This window comes from Mustela nigripes, chromosome 2, assembly GCF_022355385.1.
Source record: "Mustela nigripes isolate SB6536 chromosome 2, MUSNIG.SB6536, whole genome shotgun sequence".
In the NCBI taxonomy this organism is placed as follows: Eukaryota; Metazoa; Chordata; class Mammalia; order Carnivora; family Mustelidae; genus Mustela; species Mustela nigripes.
In genome coordinates, this window is record NC_081558.1 from 100,179,868 (window position 1) to 100,200,925 (window position 21,058).

A 21,058-nucleotide genomic window follows, 5' to 3' on the forward strand; every position below is an offset into this window, starting at 1 on the left:
GCCGGGGACAGATACATTTGGAATGAAAGCCTAGCAGCCTAGACCTGGGGCCAAGAGCAGAAAACCAGATTAGTGACAGATTTTATCAGAGCCAGCAGGTATTAGACGGCCAGCCCTCAGGCGAGGGTGAAACCTGGGCCTCAGGACCGGCTTGTCATTAGCTAATGTCCTGACCTTTGGGTGGGTGGATGGGGACAGGAGGACAGGATCAGAGCATTTGTCGGGTCCCTTCCATCTCAGATAGGGGAACCTAAGAGCACTAAAGGGACCTGTAGGGAAACACACTAAAATGGCTTTTGTGCTCTGGGCCTAGCTGGAAGATGGGAGTTGATTGGGGAAGGCACTGGAAGGGAACTGCTCTCTATGTGGAAAGTGGGTGGAAGTCGCACACAATCCATTTCTAGCCTCAGGACGTTGGAACAGGGCAGGCAGGCTAGTGGGGGTTTTCATAGTTTCTAGTGTGGAGCTCTTTCTTTACACCAGAGCTGGGAGGGTCCTAAGGCACAGGCTTAGCCCCTCCTTGAGCATCCCACTGAGCCCTGTTTGAAGAGCCCTGGTCTAGAACAGTGGACTGGCTTGTGTTGGGTCCCCTGAGGAAGGACACAGCCTTTTCAACCCCCACCGGGATACCACTTAAGACCACTTCAGATAGGAATGCGGGCATCACAGAGAATGTCAGGCAAACACAAAATCTTTTGGTTTTCATCTTTACTTTCAATCCCAAACTTTCCCCCTTTCATTACAAAAGTACTAAAAGAACAAGGACAGAATTGGAAAACTGACATTTGCAACTCTGTGCCTTCAGCAGGCATCTCGATAATCCCACCACCAACACCCCTTGCAAGGATAGATCAGGCAGACAGTTCGCGGCAATGAGAACTATACCATAAATGCATGATCTTTTTATTTCATATAAAAATGATCAACACGAGAAAAGCCAGAGCATGTGTTGGTTTTGCACACTCCAATGCTCCCAAGAGCCTTCTCCTCTGGCCGGGCTGGAGGATCAGCCCTCCGGGAAGGGAGACGTAGCCTAGGCCCCCAGCTGTGCCCAGAGATGGTGAGCTCGCTGTGGTGCAGAAAGCTGAAAGCGCCAAGGTCCCGGGCCTTTTCCTGGGCGTGGAGGGGTGGCTGCCTGTTGTGGCCATGGCCGCACAGCTGGGCAGCACACTGGCCACCTTCATGTGCAGGGAGTGGGCTCCCGGCCCAGACTAACGGGAAGCTGTCTGTGCTTGTCCCTCCAGGGGGCCGTGATCCAGCAGAGTGGCTGTCCAAGGCCAATCAGTCTGACTTCTCATCAGCCCCCTCTGGCCCTCTGAGGAGCTGTCAGTCCACTGTGCCATTGTAGGATTTGTTGAACTTGTTGAAGGTGAAATCCACGGTGTGTGTGGAGATGGGCTTTCTGTACAGAGGGTTGGAAGCCTAGAGAAGACAGAAGGCAAGAGGACATGGGTGTCCATTCATTCGCACACACATATTCAGGGTTCGAGACCCTTCTTCAATCCATCACCCTGGAAGGCGGCAGCCTGAACATGCAGGCGGTGACAGCCCTGGGTGGCCACTGACCATCGCGCCCTGGGAAAGACCCTCCAGGTCTCAGAGCTTCTGCTCTTTATCTCTGAAATGAGGGGCCGGACCAGATGATCTCTGAAGTCCCTTCCAATTTAAACAGAGACCAACTAGGGGTCCAGGGATGCTCACTGCACTCAGTTCTATGGGAAAGCGCATCCGCCTGGGGAGACGAGACTTGCACAACAGACGCCGTAGGGGACTCCAAGGACTTGAGATCCTTTACTGAGTCTGCGGTCTCTCAAGAACCATCCAGCTTCTTCCTGCCGAGGCTGCAACATGCCTCTGCCTCTGCTCTATGAGGGTCCTAAGCTGGGTCTGCTGTGGGGCTGTGCACAGGGCCCTCCATGCTCTGGGGTCGTGTGTTCTCACCATCCCGACCTAGCCACACACCGCCTCCCAGGTGTTGTTTCTTTGATTTGAATGCCAAAGACGGGGGCTTTAAAGCTTGTGTGACCTCAACCAGACCTCGAAGTTCGACTTTTTCTCTACTACTAACATCCCGCTGGCTTACCATCTCATAGCGGGCCCTGGACCGCTCGCTCTGGAACTTTGCAAACTCTCTCCGGTCATGGATAGTGACAAGTAGCTTCCAGATGGCCAGGAGCGCAATCCCAATCAGGAGGATACTGCCCACCACGGCCAGGAGGATTGTTGTGGCATCGGGGGCAGTTCCACACTCTGGAGGGGACCAGGAAGCAGGGTGAGCAGAGACACCAGGAAAGCATGGCCACACATGCCACCCCACCCTCATCCCCACCTAGCCCCCTCGCTCTCACAGGCCGTGTGCCCCCTGTTCTCAGCAGCATCTCCCCCCACCTGAGTGCCCAGGCCTGGCCTGGCCTGGTCTCCACTCTCGAGACTGGACTGGTCCCGGCCTTCCTGTGAATGGTTTCAGAGCAGACCCGGCAGGCGGCAGACTGCACGAAGCTGCATCCACAAGGGCCGGGCGGTGGGCCAGCCAACAGTTGTAAGCCCTTAGGGTGGCCCTTCGCAGCAAATATGCAAATATGCTTATTTTCAAAGGACCACGAAGACCCTTGAAGACAAAGCCTCATTCTTGCAGGCCTGCATCCTGGGCACAGCATTTCCTCTGCTGCTGGGCCTGAAAAGCCACATTATGTGGCGTGGCTCAACTTGGAAAAACAGTTTGCCATGCTGTAAATTGAAGGGAGCAGCTTTTTCTCTCCTCACCCCTACCCCCCTTCCAGAGAAGAATAAAAGGGGTCATACTAGAATCCCTGATGACTCCAAAACAAGAGGCCATTGGTGCCTGGGTCCAAAGCAGGAGGCAGAATTATCATTGTCTCAACAAAGGCTGGGCCTCCTTAGGGGCCCTGGAGCCAAGCAGAGCCATGTAACCCAGAGCTCTGATGGCGGGTCTTGGACAGAAAAGTGTGGCGGCAGGCTGTGGACTCGAGAGCTCCCTGAGGCAAGTGTGGCCGGAGCTCCCCGCCGGTCAGACCCACCTGGCTCCCTGAGGACGGTCAGGCTGGACTTGCCGCTGGCGAGCTCCGCGTAGGTGAACATCATGACACAGTCCTTGGCAGTTTTGTAGAAACAAAGCACAGCCTCTTGGTCATCTTTCACTGGAAGAAAATGGGGCACAAGTGTCTGCTCTGAGCGACCCAGTGTGCTGACCGAGGGCAGGGAGCCGAGCACCTCGGTTAAGCAAGTGGGTGCCAAGAGACATAAAGGGGAGGATGGGGCTTTACGAGGAGCTGGGGTGTCTCCCATCAAGGATGCAGCCCCAGCGAGGAGTGTGGGTTGCTCCGGGGCCATGAATCCCCTGGGGCGCGAGCAGTCTCTGGGGAGTGGGAGAGAGGCTCTGCCAACCTCCCCCATGTGGGCAGGACAGGAAGCAGGGGAAGCACTGGTGTGCTGCTCCGGGCTGAGGCTGGGCCATGGAACTGCCCTGGACGTGAAGGGGACACAAAGTAAAGCGCCATCCGATGCCCTGCAAGCCCAGGCAAGAGTTCACAGTCGAGTGCCCCTGGCTGGGAGCCCGCTGCAGTGGCCAAGTGTCCATGGCTCTGTTCTAGGACGGAAACCCACAGTGTCCACAGAGGGTGATGAGGCCATTCGGACAGGAGTGCCGCGGGCCAGCGCCGGAGGCCAGGACGGGGTCTGGATGCCACTTGCCAGGCTCCTTCACAGGGAGCAGCCCCCGCCTGGCCCCACACAGCTGTTCCCCTGACACGACAGAGTCCCAGCCCCCTGTCCAGGCACCACCTGCACTCCAAGGCTTCTGTGGGCAAGGGTCAGACTGATTTCTAGGAGGGAAAGGAGTAGGGAAGGGAAAGGGGACATTCAGCAGCAATGGCCATTCGGTCCTGAGCAACTGCGGTGGGCTGAGGCGGCTGCGTGAGATGCCTTTCGGCTCTTGCCTTTGCAACCCTACTGCTCTCACCGGCTTTTCACCGGGAACCAGACCAGTCAGTGTGGTCATCAAAGGTGAGGGCCTGGACCATTCTCCCCACGACCCATAAGCCTGGCCTGGCTGAGTGCACGGGTGTGTGAGAAAAGCCAGGAGAGGGAAGGATACACAGTCCACCTGAGTGGACACCTTCTCCTGGAGGATTTTACTGAGAAGTTGCACCCGCCCCAAGAGCAGGTGCGTCAGGGCCCCAGGAAGGTGGGGCCTTGTCCTTCCTGCCTGTGTGTCTGGGTGGGGGCCACTGCTGCTTCAGGTGCATGGGCAGACTGTGCTGGGAGCCAAGCCTTCGCAGCAAGCAGAAAAATGCAGCGGCAGAAAGACGGGGTGAGCCTGGGCTCCGCATGGGCCCCGCCGGTCTAGCACAAGCCCCAGCATACAGCGGTGCTCAATGAGCCAGGGCCAGCTCAGAGTGCAAGACTCAGAGTCCTCAGGAGCTAGGATATAGCCACAGCGGTCAGTCGGAACCACAGGGCAGGAATGAGGGAGGCCGTGCATCGGGGCCAAGATGGGAGGCTGGAGCCAGGAGCCCGCAGCAGCTGAGGTCAAGTGAGCCTGCCAGCCAGGGGCCCTCAGAGGCAGAAACCCTGTCGAGGTACACAGTCTTGTCCCCTCGCCCCACTGTTTTAGGCACAACTCAAGTCATTTGATATGTTGACGATGTATCACTACTCTCACCATCTAATTCCAGAATATTTCTATTACCTCCAAGAGAAACCCTTGCTGTTAGCAGTCAGTCTCAATCCTTATCTCTCCCCAGCCTCTAGCAACCACCGACCTACTTTCTGTCTCTGTGCTTTTGCCTATTTTGGACATTTCACATAAATGGCATCATACAATATATGTCCTTTTCTGTCTGGCTTCTCACACACAGCATAATACCTGGAAGATTCGTCTCTGTAGCATGTATCAGAGCCCCACACCTTCTTCCCCTGGATGGATGTACCTCATTAGCTTTCCCTCGGTTCACGGACACTTGGGCTGTTTCAAACTTTTGACTACTACGGATAATGCTGCTATAAGCATTCATGCCCAAGTTCTGGTTAATGTGTTGCCCGTTCTCCTGTACATACACCCAGGGGCGACTCAATGTGCTGTGTGGTAACGGTTTAACCAGGGGAAGCCGCCGGACTTCTCCAAAATCATGCGCCATTTTACATCGTGGCCAGATCGTATGCGGGTTCCAACACAGGGCCACTTTGGTTTGTGTAATCACAGTGCTCCAGACCAGTTTCCAAGTCAGCCACGTGCACTCACGGCTAAGGGATGTGATCTGCATCTCTTACCCTTAGAGACTCTCAGCCGGGACAGCAACAGCTGTGCTGGGAAAGGGACGGAGGCAGCCCAGAGAGGGTGGAAAGCAGAGGTCTGTGCACCCCTGTCTGAGCATCCTGTGGGCTCCCACTCAGAAACGGACTCGTAGACATTGTCCAGAGGCAAAGGCACAAGGACGGATGGACAGAGTCAAATTGGAGTGGTTCACATGAGAAGACGCCTCAAACGAGAGCTGCCGTGCCAGAGAACAGAGCAAGGTGCAGTGAGAGCTGCAGGAACGGACGTCTGCCACGGGGACAAGAGCCAGGGTGGCACGTGGGCCCAGGTGCCATCTGGCCACATAAGAGCTCAGCCCCTTCTGAGGCCTTGCAGCATTGTGAGAGCTGCACCAGACTGAGACCAAATGTGGCAGAGAGACCCGGTAGTCGTTCATCAAACACGGTTTCCCTGCCTCCTCGGCACACGACTTGACTACATTTCCCAGAGACCCTTGCAGCTTCAATGACGCCAGATGGCTGAGTTCTGGCCAGTGACATGCAGGTGGGAATCCCAGGCATCACTTCCAGGCCCAGCCCACAGAAGCATCTCATGCGATCCCTCACTCTGTCTTCCCCCACAAGCTAATGAGTGGAGAGGATCCCAAGGACCCTGAGGAGAGTGGAACCTTCATACAGAACCTTCATACAGAACGACCTCCCAGAAGGCCTTGCCAACCAGGAATGTCTTCCGTGGACTCGCAGTGAAAGACTTACATTCTGTTAAGTCACTGAGGCCTGGGGTGTGTCTGTTACAGCAGCTAACATGGCTTGTCCTGACATACCCACCGTTCAGAGAGCCTGAGAGATGTGGCTAGAAAGGGGCTGGACTCCAGGGATGGCCCAAGGAGGTCATACCTGCAGAGGGCCTGGAACTTACACCCTAGCAAAGGCAGCCCAAGTCCTCTTGGGGAGCTCCTAGTAGCGCCCAGACCCTGACGCTGTGGTTCCTAACCCAAGGCTAGAACTGCCCTCCTCCCCACCAGGCACCAATGAATCACCCCCAGGGGAGGAAGCCTTGAGGCGTTTGCCAAGATACAGAAGGGGACGGCAGCCCAGGGCCACTGGGGCACACTCACCGATGGTGTCCACCCACGTGACCACCTCATCCTTGCACAGGCTGTGGCAGGTCTGGTTCTCAGCCGGGACCCCCGAGTGAAGCAGCAAGCACTCGATGCAGTCTCTTTGGAGAAGAGGGGATAAATGCAGGTGTTAGAGGCTGTGCAGTAGCCCCCCACCAGCAGCCGAGCTCCCAGGGGTGTGTGGCCCACCCTCCTGCCAGCCCTGGAGGCTCTTTGTCCTAGCTTCACATTTTTGACCTAAGGGCTTCTGCTGGCCTCTGACTGCTGTCACATGGGTGGCCGGAGGGTCCTCGGAGGAACACGTGTGAGTTTAGAAGCATGTCTGGCCTCCATGTTGAGTTGCAGGTTGGAGATCTCTCAAGTTCAGATACCAGGAGCCCAACCCACTGTACTCTACTGCATCTGATGCTGGCAAGCGTGTGCCCCAAGCAGAAGACATCACAGTGAGTAAGACATGGTGTTCTGGGCCTTGCACAGGGATCCTCACACCCCCTCAGCCAGTGCCTCCTGCCCCACACTGCCCCAGTTCCCACGATCGCAGGGCCCTCAACTCTTCCTCTGTATTAGATTCTCCATGGGCCTTTCTAGAAAATCCTGCTTCTAGAGCATGCCTACACCCGTGAGATCCACATCTCCGGGGCACAGCCTGGCTTCACAGTGAGGGCGATGAAGCCCTGCCCTGTAGCCCCTCAGGAACTAGCCCTCTCTCCCTGCCAGAGGAACCTGCCTATGAGCTGGGCTACACCCTGTGAGTTGGTCTACACCAGCCTCCAGTAGAGGCTACAGGGTCACAGCCTCCTCCCAGGAAACCTACATTTCAAGAGGGTCCTTCTGGAGAAATCAGGTTAAGAGCGAAAGAGAGACACTTTGAGCCCCTCTCCTCCGTGTTGGGTGCACAGTTTAAATTATCTTTGGGTGAAAATGCTTAACAACAGTGCTCAAGTAAGGGTCAGTTCTCCTTCCCAGAGCCCAGCCCAGCTCCAGGTATTCCCCATCGATCCGTGGGAGCAGCCGACTCCTGAGGAGGCGGGGCCAGAGCATCGAAGCTTTGACCAAGGGCCTGTGAAGCCTGCGGTGGTGGGGTGGGGGGCGGTAGGACAGGGGAGCACAAATGGACCCCCAGGGAGGGGTGGTCTGGGGAAAAACAACCAACTGACAGCGAATTCTCAGGGCCTTGGCGGGGAGCCCATGGTTCCTGGTGGCCTGTGAGGAAGGTGAGCGCCCCGGAAACAGGCTTCCTCAGGAGTCTGGGTGAGGGCCCAGGAGCCTAGAGTGCAGAGGGCAGGCGGGGACCCCGCAGAGACCTGGAGGACGTGCCGCCCTGCTCACCCCACAGGCCCGTGGGGACCGACGAGGCTGTGTCGGAAAGCTCTCTGGCAAAAACACAGAAGAATGTACAACCACTGTGCGCGGCCTTCGTTATCATCATCTGTTTTTTTTAATTCCTTGAGGCCTGTGTCTACATTCCCAAGGGAGAAACTGCGGTGGGAGTACGGCAGGGGAAGGGAGTCGGAGAGAACCTCTCCACGACCCTCTTCTCGTACAGGGAGGTGAGGGAGCCTGGAGAAGTGGAGGCAGCGGGTCCAGCACCCAGAGGCCCTGCTTCTCAGTAAGCCCCTCCCAAGTCCTCACTTTCCCAGGAATGACCTCCTGGAAACCCTGCAGAGTTACAAACAAGTTGTATTGTTTGCATTTCCCCTGAGGCCAGAGTCCCAGAGGGCTGGCCACTGAGGCTGGGCTGGGGGCCAGGAAGCCTCGGTTTAGCTCGGCCTCCTGAATGAACACACGGCAAAGCCCCCCCCCCCCCCCCCCCCCCCCCCCCCCCCCCCCCCCCCCCCCCCCCCCCCCCGCCCCCCCCAGCTGCAACGCCAGTTGTCGTTAAACCACAGGGCCACGTCCAAGAAACATTCCCTAATTACCATGTGGACCGATTGGTCTGACTCGTATGCTCCACACGCTGGGCTGAAACTTGCGATATACTGTAGTCACGTGTTAAAATTAAAGTCTGGCCTTTTAAACAAACAAGTTGCTGAGAGAGACTTGACTCTGAGAGCCTGTTAATTGAAATCAGCTGAGGCTGAGTGTAACCTCCCCCAAGGTGAAGGGTATGTTTGGTTAGTGCTAGAAAGTGGAGATTGGCGGTTCTGAAACCCCGGGGCAGGGAGGGGGGAAGACAGAAGGCATTCAAAACGTGGTGGTTCCTGGCAAAACAGCAAGTAGAAAAACAGCCTGCTGCAAGTCACTATCAAAGGGAATTTGTTTAAAACAACAGTTGCATTTGGGCAGAGAAAAGAGACAGAAGGTCAGTGCGGCCCAGAGATAAAGGAATAGCGGCTTCCTTACGGCATCTCCCTGCTCTCCCTGTTGCTCTGGTATTACTTAATGGAGAAGGAATTATCAAGTGCTATGTTTTCTAGGTCTTCAACATTTGCAGCTTGGGATGTGCCGTTTTGACAAAAGTGAAGGCTGTTGGGCCTTTTAATTGACTTCTGGCAAACCTATACTGCCTTGTGGCTCCAGAGGAAAGAAATGGCCTTTATCTACTTTTACTGATTCCATGTGTGTTGCCTCGTTTGCCCCGCCCCCTTCCTCTCGGGTGCCCCCAGGACAAGGAGCACACACCTGACAGAGTTCTGCCGCAGGGAGCTGGGGGAGGGCCCCTCCTGCCCCCACCATCCCGTGGCTGTGGCTCTAGGCGCAGAGGGACACAGCCATTGGGCTCCAGATCCAGGATCCTACCCTCGTCCCCTGGGAGGTTGCTGTTGGGATTTCTGTTACTTCTCCACTCGTAGCAGGTCTAAAGCAGATCTGTTTTCCTTCTCCCTTACTCTCCCCCGCACTTCTCCAGTTACACAAAATAAATCCGACCCTGTCTATCTGGTCTCTCGATCTGCAGCCAGCTTTCAATTACCCATGCCTGGATTATTTGAGGCAAACGTCCAAGCAAGGGTTCTGCCACCCAGAGCATTTCGGAGCCAGGACTGCCCAGCAGCCACAGCAGGCTCACAGAGCATGAACTCCTTACATTATCAGTCTAAGCCAGACATTTGGAGGGGAAATCTGCCAAAAGAAAATTGCACAGTTGCATTCCCCAGCCAAAGAGAGACGATGTCTGTATTATTATTTGTTTCTGATTATTTGTGCCCATTTCCCTCACTTGAGGCCCCTTAGCATGGGTGGTGCTGACACAGCTGTTTTTTTCTAGCAAAATTCAAGAGAAACGGTCACTCTTGCTTTCCTGATGGCGTAGCTCCTCAATCCCTTTAATTCCAGCACATTCACACTCTGGCAGAGGGTGAAAGGCACGGCCACTGGAAGGTCAGCCTGGGGAACGTGACCCTGTGGCCAAGGCAGCAGGGGCCGGGGGGGCCCATTGTCCGGACAATCTCTGCATTCAGCAGCAGCACAGGGCCCGTGTTCCATTATCTCTATAAATGGAGCAGAAAATTCACAAGCCATTGTGGCTTGTTGCCGGCAAGCCTTATCTAGGTCATCTAGGTCGCATGCTCTCCTACCCAATCTACCTTCTGATTATGTTTTGTTCAAAGCTGCATTTGCCAAACGGGCACCCTGTGAAACATTACTTGGGAAATGTTAATGTCAGGGAGGGGATCAAACGCGTTGGAAAACCAGACGTGTCCTAAAGGCCCTTCTAAAAAACCCTTCTCGAATGGCTCTGAGAAGACACTATTTTGGTACCAAAACCGGTTTAATTGAACTCAGTGATCTGGTAACTTCTAAATTTGGGAATAGAATAGCAGTCTTTTTTGTTGTTGTTGTCCTGTTTTTATTTCCTTACAAAATCCCCATGGAACCAGCATTTCAAGAACACTATTTTACTATATAATGTAGTTAACACCGAGTTACTGTTCTTGTTCCTAAGAGTCTCGCTCCCCAGCAGGACTAGGCAGTGGAAGATGTGGGGGATGGAAGGAAGAGGCTGGCCAGCCCCGGGACCCGAAGGGCTGGAAGACAGGCCTCGTCTGGGGGGAGAAGCGGGAGTGAGGGTGCCGTTACCTCTTGGTGCTGCAAGCGTCTGGGCAGGTCGGGCACTTCTCACATGTCTCTCCAAAGGCTCCTGGCTCCGTGCACTGGCACTGCCCACACACACAGTGCCCACGGCCGCTGCACATCTGGCCATCTTTGGCCAAGCATGTGCTGATGTCTGTCGAGCAGTTACAGTTGTCCCCAATGTAACCTGCATGGCACTTGCATTCTCCACAGTGACACTCGCCATGGCCTAAAGGGACACACGTAGCATGTCAGCGCCTGCCTGCACAAACCCCAAACCCACCCCCTGGGCCCTGCCATGAGCCAGGGACATGGATGGTGTCCTGCAGCGCTGTTTGGGCACACAGGGCCCAGTGCCCACAGGCTTCGGCAGCCAGGGTCCAGGCAGCATGTGCGGCCCAGCCAGGCCTGGGGTAGTGCTGCCCACTGGTTCAGAGTTTGGCCAAGGGACACCACAGGACCAGGACCCCAGGGAGCTTCTTCCTGTCTCAACTGTCATGTAAAGAACAGCCACCAAATAGGTCCACGTCCTAATCCCTAGAACCTGTGAACATCACCTCCCACAGCAAAAGAGACTGCAGATGTGACTCCATGTCGGATTCCGAGATGACCGCGTCTCCTGCACTCTCGGAGTGGCCCCGATGCCATCACAAGGATCCACAGGAGATGAAGACGAAGGGGGATCTGATTACAGAAGGCAGTGGCAGTGGGACAACAGAAGCCAGATGCTAGCTGCGGCCTTTGAAGATGGAGGAAGAGGCCAGAGAGCCAAGAACTGTGAGGAATGCAGCTCGAGAAGGTGGAGAAGGCGAGGAAATGGATCCTCCCCCAGAGCCCCGAGGGAGTCCAGCCCTGCCAGCACCGTGACTTTAGCCCAGTGGAAGCAATTGCAGACTCGGAGCTCCAGAATTCAAGAGAATAAACCTGTGTTGTTAAAGGCCACTCACTCTGTGGTAATTTGTTACAGGCCCAGTGGGCAGCGAGGCTAAATCCTCGCTCTGGCCCCAGACCCGGAGCGCGTGCGGGGGCCGCGGAGGCTAGCCGAACGGTCCTCCCGCCACCTCCATCAGCCTTCACAAACGCGAGCAGTTCCGACAGCTGTGCCGTGTGGGGACCCTTGGTGTCCTCCCTCCATAGCTGATGTGGCAGAGATACAGAGACGAAGGCCTGCTGGAGGTCATGGGCCAGCGGCCGGGAGCCAGGACTGGCACCAGGGAGTGTGACCTCCCGCGCCCACCACCTCTCGGGAGGAAAGGGGGCAGAGCAGGCCCATACCGAGATGACAGCCAGCTGAGGGGCACCCTGCTCCCCTCTGCAGGAGGGACCCTTGCCCCAGCCTGCAAGGTGGGAGGGGCCGGGCCTCCCCTGAAGTTCTGCAGGCACCAAGGGCAAGAGGCTCCCTCAGCCCGGAGGATAAGCGTGTGTGAGTGAGAGCGACTGAACGTGTCGCTCGGTGAAAAGCACAGGGCACGCCAACGTCCAAGGGGACCAAGGGCCTGACCGTGGACTCTCGAACCTCTGGCCTCACACAGGCAGAAAGCAGCACTCTCCGTTGCAAACTCTCACTTCACGAACTCTCCCTTATGCTATTACTGCATGTTTTCCTTCCGGATGCTGTCTTGCAAGAATTGGCACGACTGAGCACCCACTTCCACCGACAGGAGACTAGCGCTGTGGGCATCTCACAGGTGCAGGCCTTGCATTTGACTCCCACACCAGAGCCAGTTACCCAGGTAGTTGGATCCCGGCACCTTCCGTGAGCCCAGCAATGAGCGTGACCCAATTTAGTTCAGGACCTCATTCCAAAGAGCTTCCTCACTGACCACTTACTTCCTGCCCCCTTCTGCTCTGTCTGCTCCTCAGTGCCTAGAATCTGCAGGCAGGAGGGAGGCCATCTGGAGAGACCGAGCCTCCCAACCCTCCCGGGCCAGACAGCCTGTCCACCTGCACCGGAGCTCAGAGCTGCAGCAGCAACAGAGAACCCTCCTATCTCCCAGCCAGCACCGAGGCATATGGCAGCTCTTTGGGCCAGGTGAGGAGAGCCAAGCCCCAGTCAGCAGGAGGCTGGGAGTGCCCCTTAACTGCCTGGAGGCTGGCATGTGGACATAAGGCCCAGGAGGGAGCAGCACCCCTGCCCCAGGGTTACCCCAGGCAAGGGCAGGGGGCTGGAGGGCGCTCACACACAGCGGGGAGGGGTCCGCACAGCCTCCTGTCACCCAGCCAGTGAACAGCACGGGTTCTGAGCCAGGGCAGGCAGGAAACCACCACCCATGGGAAGTCTTCCCGAATTAAACGCAGTTAAATTTAATGCAATTAAACAACCCTTCCCTCTCCAGCTTCAGGGGCCACACTGGTCAAGGGCCCGTTTTCAATTAAAAATGGGTCACTGTTGGGGTAATCCCCCACAAAACACAACTTTATTATGAAAATTACCCAACCTGGCAGCCAAGTTGAGAGGACTGTACAGTGAACGTCTGCGTACTTGCCACCCACGTTCCACTGTTAGCAGGTTATCACACACCCGCCCACCCCTCTGTCTCCCCATCAGTAGTTTCCAAAATGGATTTCAAAGAGAGCTGCAGAGGTGAGTGCTTCTGGGGTAGGTTTCTAATACAGCTCTGGTGTATTAGAATCTCCAGCAGCTTGTACATCACACCTTCCCATAAAGCAAACACACAAAGAGCAAAAAGCACGGTCAGTGCTGTCTTTACAAGCAGCAAGATGGTACGCAGGCCGGAGACCCTGCTTTGCTTCAGAAAGTAAGGGCTGTTTCCCTCCCAGCTCTGTGTGGCAGCAATACACTAGCCAAATACAACCTGACCCTGTATTCCAAAGCACCTCTTCTGGAGAAGAGGTAGGGTATTATTTTGTTGAAGACTTGGCTTTCGGGTGAGGTGTGTGTGTGTGTGTGTGTGTGCAGCAGGCAGAACTTGTCCCCCACGGTGCCTAAGCATGGAAGTGATGGCATCTGCTTGCTGAGAAGGTCAGCAAGTGTACCCGCTGCTCTGAACTCTCCCCCGTGACCCCAGATCCACCATAAGCCTGGCTGCGCTGGGTACGTCTGATACCCTGCGGGTGCAAGAGCTCCCAAGCCCAGCCAGAGGTCAGTGAAGCTGAGTGTGCCCCAGACCCAGGCTCAAGCAGAGAAAGTCAGGGATCAAGGGCAGGAAAGGGACAGGGCTCACCACCAGAGACATGAGCCACTGCAGGAAGCTTCCCACAACACCTGAGTAGCCAACATCAACAAGAAACAGTGTGCAAGACCCCTGCAGAGCAGACAGAGCGCGGACAGCCCCGGCCCCCTCCAGTGCAGTAAGCAAGCAACTGGGGAGCTGCCAAGGGGTTGTGGGACAACAGAAAACCCTTCTTCATGCAGCTTTGGGCCTCAAATATTTGACGACTCTGAAGTCAAGTCCCAACAAGCCAAACCAGGGAAACAGCGACTCCTGGCCTGGTGTCATGGCTGAAGCCTCACGAGGGGTTGTCTTCAGCGGCCTATTGGCTCCCCTGCTCGCCCCACTTCAGGTTATGAAGCAGTTCTGGCTGCTGAAGCAGCTACGGCACAGATGTGGCTCGTGCTGCCACGTCCTCCTTCCCGTCTATGGCCGACCCCCCAGCCCAGCACAGTACTCCAAGCAGGTTCTACCAGCTGTGGGGCCAGCCCACAAGATATAGCTACTGGCAGTCGTGGTTTAAAGCTCCCAAGTCCCCTTTAAAAAGAGTGACCCATACAGGTCTTCCAAAACTAGGCTGGTCTGGTTACACTTCAACCTGACCCAAATGTCTCGGACCCTGCAGCTGGGCCTCAACCCGCCTCTCCCCCAAGCTGCATGCACGGAGATCCCCGCATCTTCCGGTCAGCACTTAGCCTCTCCTAATGCCCTAGTAGGAAAGAAACACGTTATTAAAGTAACAAGAGCCGTTTGGCCTTGTCCCAAGGATCAATAACCTACCAATCACCAGTAAAACTAAATGGGGGACTGGGGACTTGATCCTGGCCAACAACACCCAGAGGGCCTACGCAAGGACTCTTCAGCAGAACACAGCTCGTTCATAATGCTGCCCCCAGCACCTTGGCAGACTGAGCTGAATTTAATGATGCCCGTTTCATACTGCGCAGACATAAAAATATTTTCACTGCACAAAGGTAGGGATATTGAAGGGCATGTGAAAGGACTCTGTAAGCTGGGACTCACTCCACGTGCAAGTTATTAGTACTACCTTCGTTAGAATGATTGATAGCTAAATGGACAGGAAGTTGTAAATGTGTCTATTTATACAGAATTTCAGCTCCACAGAATTCAACAGCTTTCCATCAGCACAACGGCGCTTGTGTGGGCTGTGGGCCAAGACACGGCCCCTTCCCTCCCTTTATAAAACAGAATGCTGACTATTAAGAGGAAGGGGCGCCCTCGGGGCAGGCTGGGGAGGAGCAGCTAGAGGAGAGAGGGGCACCAGTGGCCTGGAAGCCAAAAGGGACAGGAGGGGAAGGCCTGGCAAGGGCAACAAGAGATCAAGAAGGGCAAATCCCAAGAGGCTGCCGGGTCTGGGCACAGTCCGGAGGGCGGAGGGCAGAGTCCAGCCGGTAGAGAGGCGGCTGCAAGCAGGCAGCTCCCACACGTGATCTGGTTGTGCAAGGTAAGGAGGAGACGGGGAGGAAAGCAGACAGGATATTCTGAAGATGGGATCTATCTGCGTACTCTTCTGACTGAAGACAAAGATTCAGAAGAGAGAAGACTTGGAGGGAAACAGAGGGATCGAGGGAATGGCAGCTCTAAAGAGGAGAGATCACAGCAGAGAGAGATGAGGGAGAAGGGGAGGCAAGCTGAGCGGGGAGGGCTGTGGCCGGAGTGGGATGCTCAAGCTTCCAGCTGAGTTGAGAGAGGCTGAGGGGCTCCATGGAGCCAAGTTCAAGTCAGTCCTTCACCATTTACTATGTCACCTCAGGCAAGTCCCCAAACCCATGTGAAGATCTGTTTCCTCATCTGTCAATGAGGATAATGTCTTCCTCATGGAAATGGTGCCAACAAATACAGTGCGGTTGTAGGTAAAGCCCTAACTCAGTATCTGGGGCATGGGGGTGCTCAGGAAATGGGCCAGAACTGCTGTGAGCTGCCACCGGAGCCGAGCAAGCCAGGCACGTGGACACCAACGCAGTGGACAGCGTCATGGGGAGAGGCAGGGACGGTGGGGTTGGTGGGGGGAGCGTGAGGCAGCCACCAGAGTCTTTGAGGAATGAAGGAATGGCCAGGACGTCAGTAAGTGACAGGGAAGGGGAAAGTCAGGGCTGGTGCAACTGGATGGTACACCCTCGAAGGAGGGGAGGGGGTTGGAGGTGGAAAGCAAGGATCTAAAGGGGGCTCTGAGGAGCTGGAAGACTGCTGACCACAAGAGGCCAGCCCCTCAGTCCCCACCAACTGTTCTCAAGGCCCACCTGTCTCAGCAAAGAGCGGGGAGTGGGGACTTACGCAGGGGCTCAGAATGAAGACGAGCCTGTTTACCACGGAACATAGGAGGTGGGGAATGGGGACACAGGGAAACGCTGGGAAAACAGGGTCATGCAGTGTGGTGAACAGGTGGCTTCCAGAATCAGAACGCCTGAGCTGGCCTCCAGAAGCTGCCACTTACCAGCAGTTACTGATGTTTAACCCCTGTGTATCTTGGTTTCCTTACTGTAAAGTGGGGCTGATTAAAAATGCCTCCCTCGTTGGGTTGTCGTATGCATTAAAATTGCCTACTCAGTCAGCGTTTAGCATATAGTAAGCGCTCAATAAATGCCAGCTAGCTTCCACATCATTGGTGCTATAGTGGGAGTACAGGAGGAAGGGAGCTTGGAGCAGATCTCAGAGGAGAGTAGGGGAAGTACTTTCTGGGAGGCTGGGTCCAAAACTGCCAGGGTTAAAAGCTCGCATGAGTTACCTATCCATGTCCAACCCAAGGCGAGAACACCCAGGACCTGGTACAGGTGCTCAGCAGCCTCCAGAGCCTTGGTGGGGAGCCTGACACCATAAGAGTGCCCACGGCTCTGTTGGAGTTGCTCTCTGAGGTACATCTGAGGCAGTACAGGGTGGCCCAGGAGGGAAGCTGCCACTCCCCCTCATCCCCAAGCTGGACTTGGACTCTGGACCTGCAAAGGACCCAGGCGGCCATGGAGTGACCTCAGAGGAGATGCCTGAGTGCCGGCGGGCTTGAGGGAAGAAGAAGTCAGCCTGAGATGGGCAGAACCAAGAAGTGATTCTCTTCTCCCCATTCTCATCTGGCGCAGGAGTAAGGGGTCACAGCCAGGCAGACACCAGACCCTCAGGGCACAAACTGTCTCTCCACAGCTGGTCCCCAAATAGTTTCCATCCAGCTCTGGGACACATTGTGGCTACCCACGGCAGCAGCTCCAGTCCTTGCCGGGAGTCCACTCTCGCTCTCCAAAGGCTGGGGAGTAGAGGGAGGACTAAGCCCTGTTCCCCTTCCCTTTCTCCTGGTCCTGCCTCCCTCCCTGCCTCTCTCCAGTCAGTGCCCCCCACGCCCCCACACACAAGCAGACTGCTTTCTCACTTCCTCTCTTTTCTTCCTCTCCTCACAGACCCAGCACGCCCCTCTCTCAGAGCTCTGTCTGCCCCCCAGTCTTCCCTCCTCTCAGAAGAGACAGCCTGTAAACAGGAAGTGGTAAGAGGAAAGAAAAAGGGGTGTGTACTGAAAATTTTCTGCTCATTTGGGTGGTTTGTGTCACCAAAGTCAGGTCTTGAATTCTCCCAACAATCGGCTTAAAAAGAGCAGGAAACCAACTGCCAGCTTTATGTGCTTCCAGTCACCCGTGTCTGTGAGACGTAGGGTCCTGACAGCGGCCGAGCCAGGGCACCACAGCAACCAGGAGCACAGCCCACGGTCCTGCCTCCTGTAACCTGGCGGGGGGTTGGAGGTGGCAGGGGTGGGGGGGTGGGGTGAGGGGACTGTCCGGAGTCCCGGCTCTGAGCCTGTGGACACACCGCAGACAGGCCCTTGTCACAGACATCCTGGCACAAACACGAGTCATGCAGGACCAACGCCAGACAAGGGTTGACCTCTCTGGGGCCAAACACATATTCAGGCTTCCAGAGGGCACGGCCTCCCTGGCCGGGGCTTTTCGAGCAGGAAGGGGAAATCCCTCCTAGGAAGTGCTCTCTGTGCTGACAAGCAGGTCCGTGTTACATAACAGGCCCTCTCACGTCCTCAGCGCGTCCCTGCCGCGCCCGCGCCTCCCACTGGTGTCAGGGTGTCTCTGAGTCTGGTCCCATGGGAATCCCCTCCCACTACTTCAACTTTCCCTTCCATACACTGACGATGGTTCCAGAAAAAGTAAAGAATGGAGTTTTGAAATGCAAATGATCTTGGCCTGGCTGCAGGCACTTCAGCAGGTGCCTCACCTCACCTTCAGTGGTTAACTGAATAACCCTCTGGACAGGTCCCTCTGGACAGGTCGCTCTCGACAGGTGTACCCTTGGCGTCACAGGCTTTCTGAGTCCATGAACGCGGTGCTCTCCTGCCAAGGGCGGTCACTGATGGAAGAATGTGCCCTGGAAGAGCTGCTCCCCGATGAGAGCACGGCGTGGCCTTGTTCCACACCAAGCCCTGAGCTCAGCTCTCTGACCGGCTCCGTCCTATCCTTGTCACTCAAGATGCCTTGGAATGGCTCACTTTGGGGACGTCTTTTCTCAGTGATATTGCAGGGCTGTCTCAGCTACCTACTTGCTGTCTCTGGGCCTCAGTCCAGTTCCCTCATCAGGGAAAGGGGGATCGCGCCTTGTCTACTGAACAGGATCGGGGAGTTTCTGTGCAATGTGCCTTCAAGTGGCTCACTGCCTTCAAGCGATTTTTCACTGCATTGAGACATCAAGCCATGCTTAAAGTCTCCTAACCTAGAGAGACCTCATGACTACTCACGGGAGGCAGGCACTGTCTAAAGCACTTCACGTGGATGATCCCATCAGCCCTTCCCACGGCCGTGTGCCACCCCTGATTTTCAGGGACGGAAAATGAGGCACACAGAGGCCACATGAGGCCAAGTAACTTCCCCAGAGCTGCAGGGCAAGTAGGTGCCAGGGCAGGGATCTAAACCACATGTGTTTAACTCTGGAGCCCACATTCCTAACCACTACCGTACGGCTTCTGTAGCACAACCCAGTCGTGAGTAAGCGACACAAGTTAGAACAGTACCTAGGATAAATGCTCAAGCGGCCCAGGGTAGTAGAGTTGAAAATGTGCAACTGGCTCACCTCCAGGCCTGGCTCTTTTCATTTTTTAAATAATTTTTTTGAAGATTTATTTATTTATTTTAGAGAGAGAGGGAGAAAGCACATGCAGGAGGTGCAGAGCGGGAGGGAGAGAATCTCAAGCAGATCGTGCTGAGCATGGAGCTGTCATGGAGCCCAATCCCCGAGACCATGACCTGAGCTAAAACCAAGAGTCGGACATTCAACAGACTGAGCCACCCAGGCACCCCAAGAATGGCTCTTTTAATCTCTGATCATTAAACCCCTTGGCCTCTTCCGTACAGTAAAGGCAGCAGACTGGGAGGGCTCCACAGTTCCTCCCCGACTGTCATAATACTGCTGAAGGCCAGCGCAGGGAGAAATCTGGAGTGCTTGTATGGGCTCCAGGCTCACCTATCGGTTCTGGAATAGTAGAAGAGAGAAGGCATTTTGGGGGCACAAAAACAAAGCTGCATGAGATCATTCATGAAGATGAAAACACTGCGCAGCCAGGAAAGGAAGTATCCGAGGAGGAGAGATGTACCAGAGTGGGAAGCAAGGGCGGGGACACAGATCTAGGCCTAGTGTATGTATATAGGTACGGATGGATGGACAAACAGACAGGAGGGAGGGGAGGATGCCTGAGGATGGAGGAAGGAGGCCTGACTGTTAGACTAAGGAGTTTAAGTTCATCCTTTAGCTCCCAGATGGTCTGACAACAAACTCCTGTGGCTTGAGGTCAGCAGAGAGCCTCACCTGGAGGCAGCGTCCATCAGGCTGCCTTCCCACAGTGCATCTGCCCCTCCCCCAAGTCAGGTTCCACCACAGGGCTTTTCTAAAATGTAAACCGTGATGATACTCTGGCATAGAGCCCTTTCCTGGCTCCTCATCACCTGTAGCCCAGCTTTTGCATTTCTATTTTGGGGACCAGCATCCAGGCCCCCCCTTGAGTCACCCCAGCTTCAGGCCGCTGCAAAACATGTACGAGGCGCTGAACACTGGCGTGTTTTGGTTTGCAGCAATCACCCTGCAGGCAGACCAGGAGGGTGGTCAAGGAGATGGAAAGATGAATTTGGAAGAAATATAAGTGGTCAGGGGACAACCTGGTGGCAGACTGGATGTGGGCAGTGAGGAGAAGGTAGGGAGAAGGCCGATTCCTGGGTTTCTGGTTGTGTAAAGGGGCGATGAGGAGAATGAGAACCATGGCCAGGAGGAAGAGCTGGAGACCCGTTTGAGCCATCGTGAGACTGAGACGCATTTAAGACACCCAGTGGAGATGTCAAGAAATCGAGTGGCCGAAAGGAGCTCAGCAGCGGGTTTGGGCGACGGGACAGTACGGGCGTGATGAGGGAGAGGACGGCCACACCAGCACTGAATGGGTCGCTAGAGGTGAAGGACCCTACAAAGGGGACTCCAAGTGGTGGCCGAACGACGCGAGAGAGCATTCCAAGGTGGGCGTGGCCCACAGTGTCCACCGCTGCAGGAAAGTCAAGATGAAGGCTGAAAAAGTCTATAAGCTGCAGTAGCACAAGGCCGTTAGGGATCTGGGAAGACTGAATCCAAACTGGACTGAGGTGAGGGCAGACGGGGCGGGGACAAATGTTTTCAGAAATACAGCTACAAATATGGAGGAAAGACAGGGAAGTAGGAAGTGGGAGGTTAAGGGTTTCTCTTTCTCTATTTATTAATTAATTTATTTTTTTAGAATGAAGAGACCTGAGCATGTTCAAGAACTGATGGAAGACTTCATTAAGAGGAAAGTGTAGATATAAAATCACTTATCACATGGACAGATTTGTTTATTTACTCATTTGCCATTAGCCTGCAAACCCGTACAAATCAAAGATGGGTGTTTTCTTTTTGTTTGCCCAATGCCTAGAATTGTCAGGCACACAGGAGATGCTCAGAACATGTCGCTAGAGGCTGGGAACATCATCAGGACAGGCCTGAAGCCCTGAGGGAAGACATCCAAAGCTGTAAATTAGAAAGGGAATAGAGAAGTACTGTTGAGGTTTACGAACTTAAATGTGATTCTTGAGGTATTTCAAATTCTTAACACATGTCCAAGAAATCCAGAGATTTAGAATACCATGAGGAAAAAATGGTTAAGAGTTCTTTTTCCTTTGACAGGTCATGGTCACAGTCAAGCAGACGTCACAAGCTTTGCACCGTACTTTTGCTCTGGCATACCGTTCAGGTTTCTCCAGCCAAAGGCTCTTCAGACACGTGAACAATGATGCATCCTTAATCTCAGGGCTAGCTGCTCCTCTGTCCTTGGCTTCGTGTCAATGAACCAGCCCTAACAAGGTCAACTGATGGTGCTTCCCAAGGGGCAACGTCCTGACAAGCCCCTCACCCTCTGTCTTCATCTTGGACCATATGTTGCATTCATGTTCTATTTAAACAGCAAAATAGGACTGCCGCTAAACA

The 21,058-nt window shown here is 55.0% G+C and overlaps 1 protein-coding gene across 2 annotated transcripts in view; it reads right to left on the reverse strand.

Moving 5' to 3' along the window:
* Positions 1 to 691: 691 nt before the first annotated feature.
* ITGB5 (integrin subunit beta 5) overlaps positions 692 to 21,058 on the reverse strand; it is a 113,423-nt gene continuing 93,056 nt past the window's right edge. For both annotated transcript variants that reach the window (XM_059391119.1, XM_059391118.1), the window contains 5 exons: positions 10,413 to 10,635; positions 6,393 to 6,496; positions 3,039 to 3,158; positions 2,084 to 2,250; positions 692 to 1,422 (listed from right to left, as the gene is read on the reverse strand). In XM_059391119.1, coding sequence (XP_059247102.1) covers positions 1,327 to 1,422; positions 2,084 to 2,250; positions 3,039 to 3,158; positions 6,393 to 6,496; positions 10,413 to 10,635 — 710 coding nt within the window. In that variant the 3' untranslated portion in view covers positions 692 to 1,326. The remainder of the gene's footprint in view (positions 1,423 to 2,083; positions 2,251 to 3,038; positions 3,159 to 6,392; positions 6,497 to 10,412; positions 10,636 to 21,058) is intronic.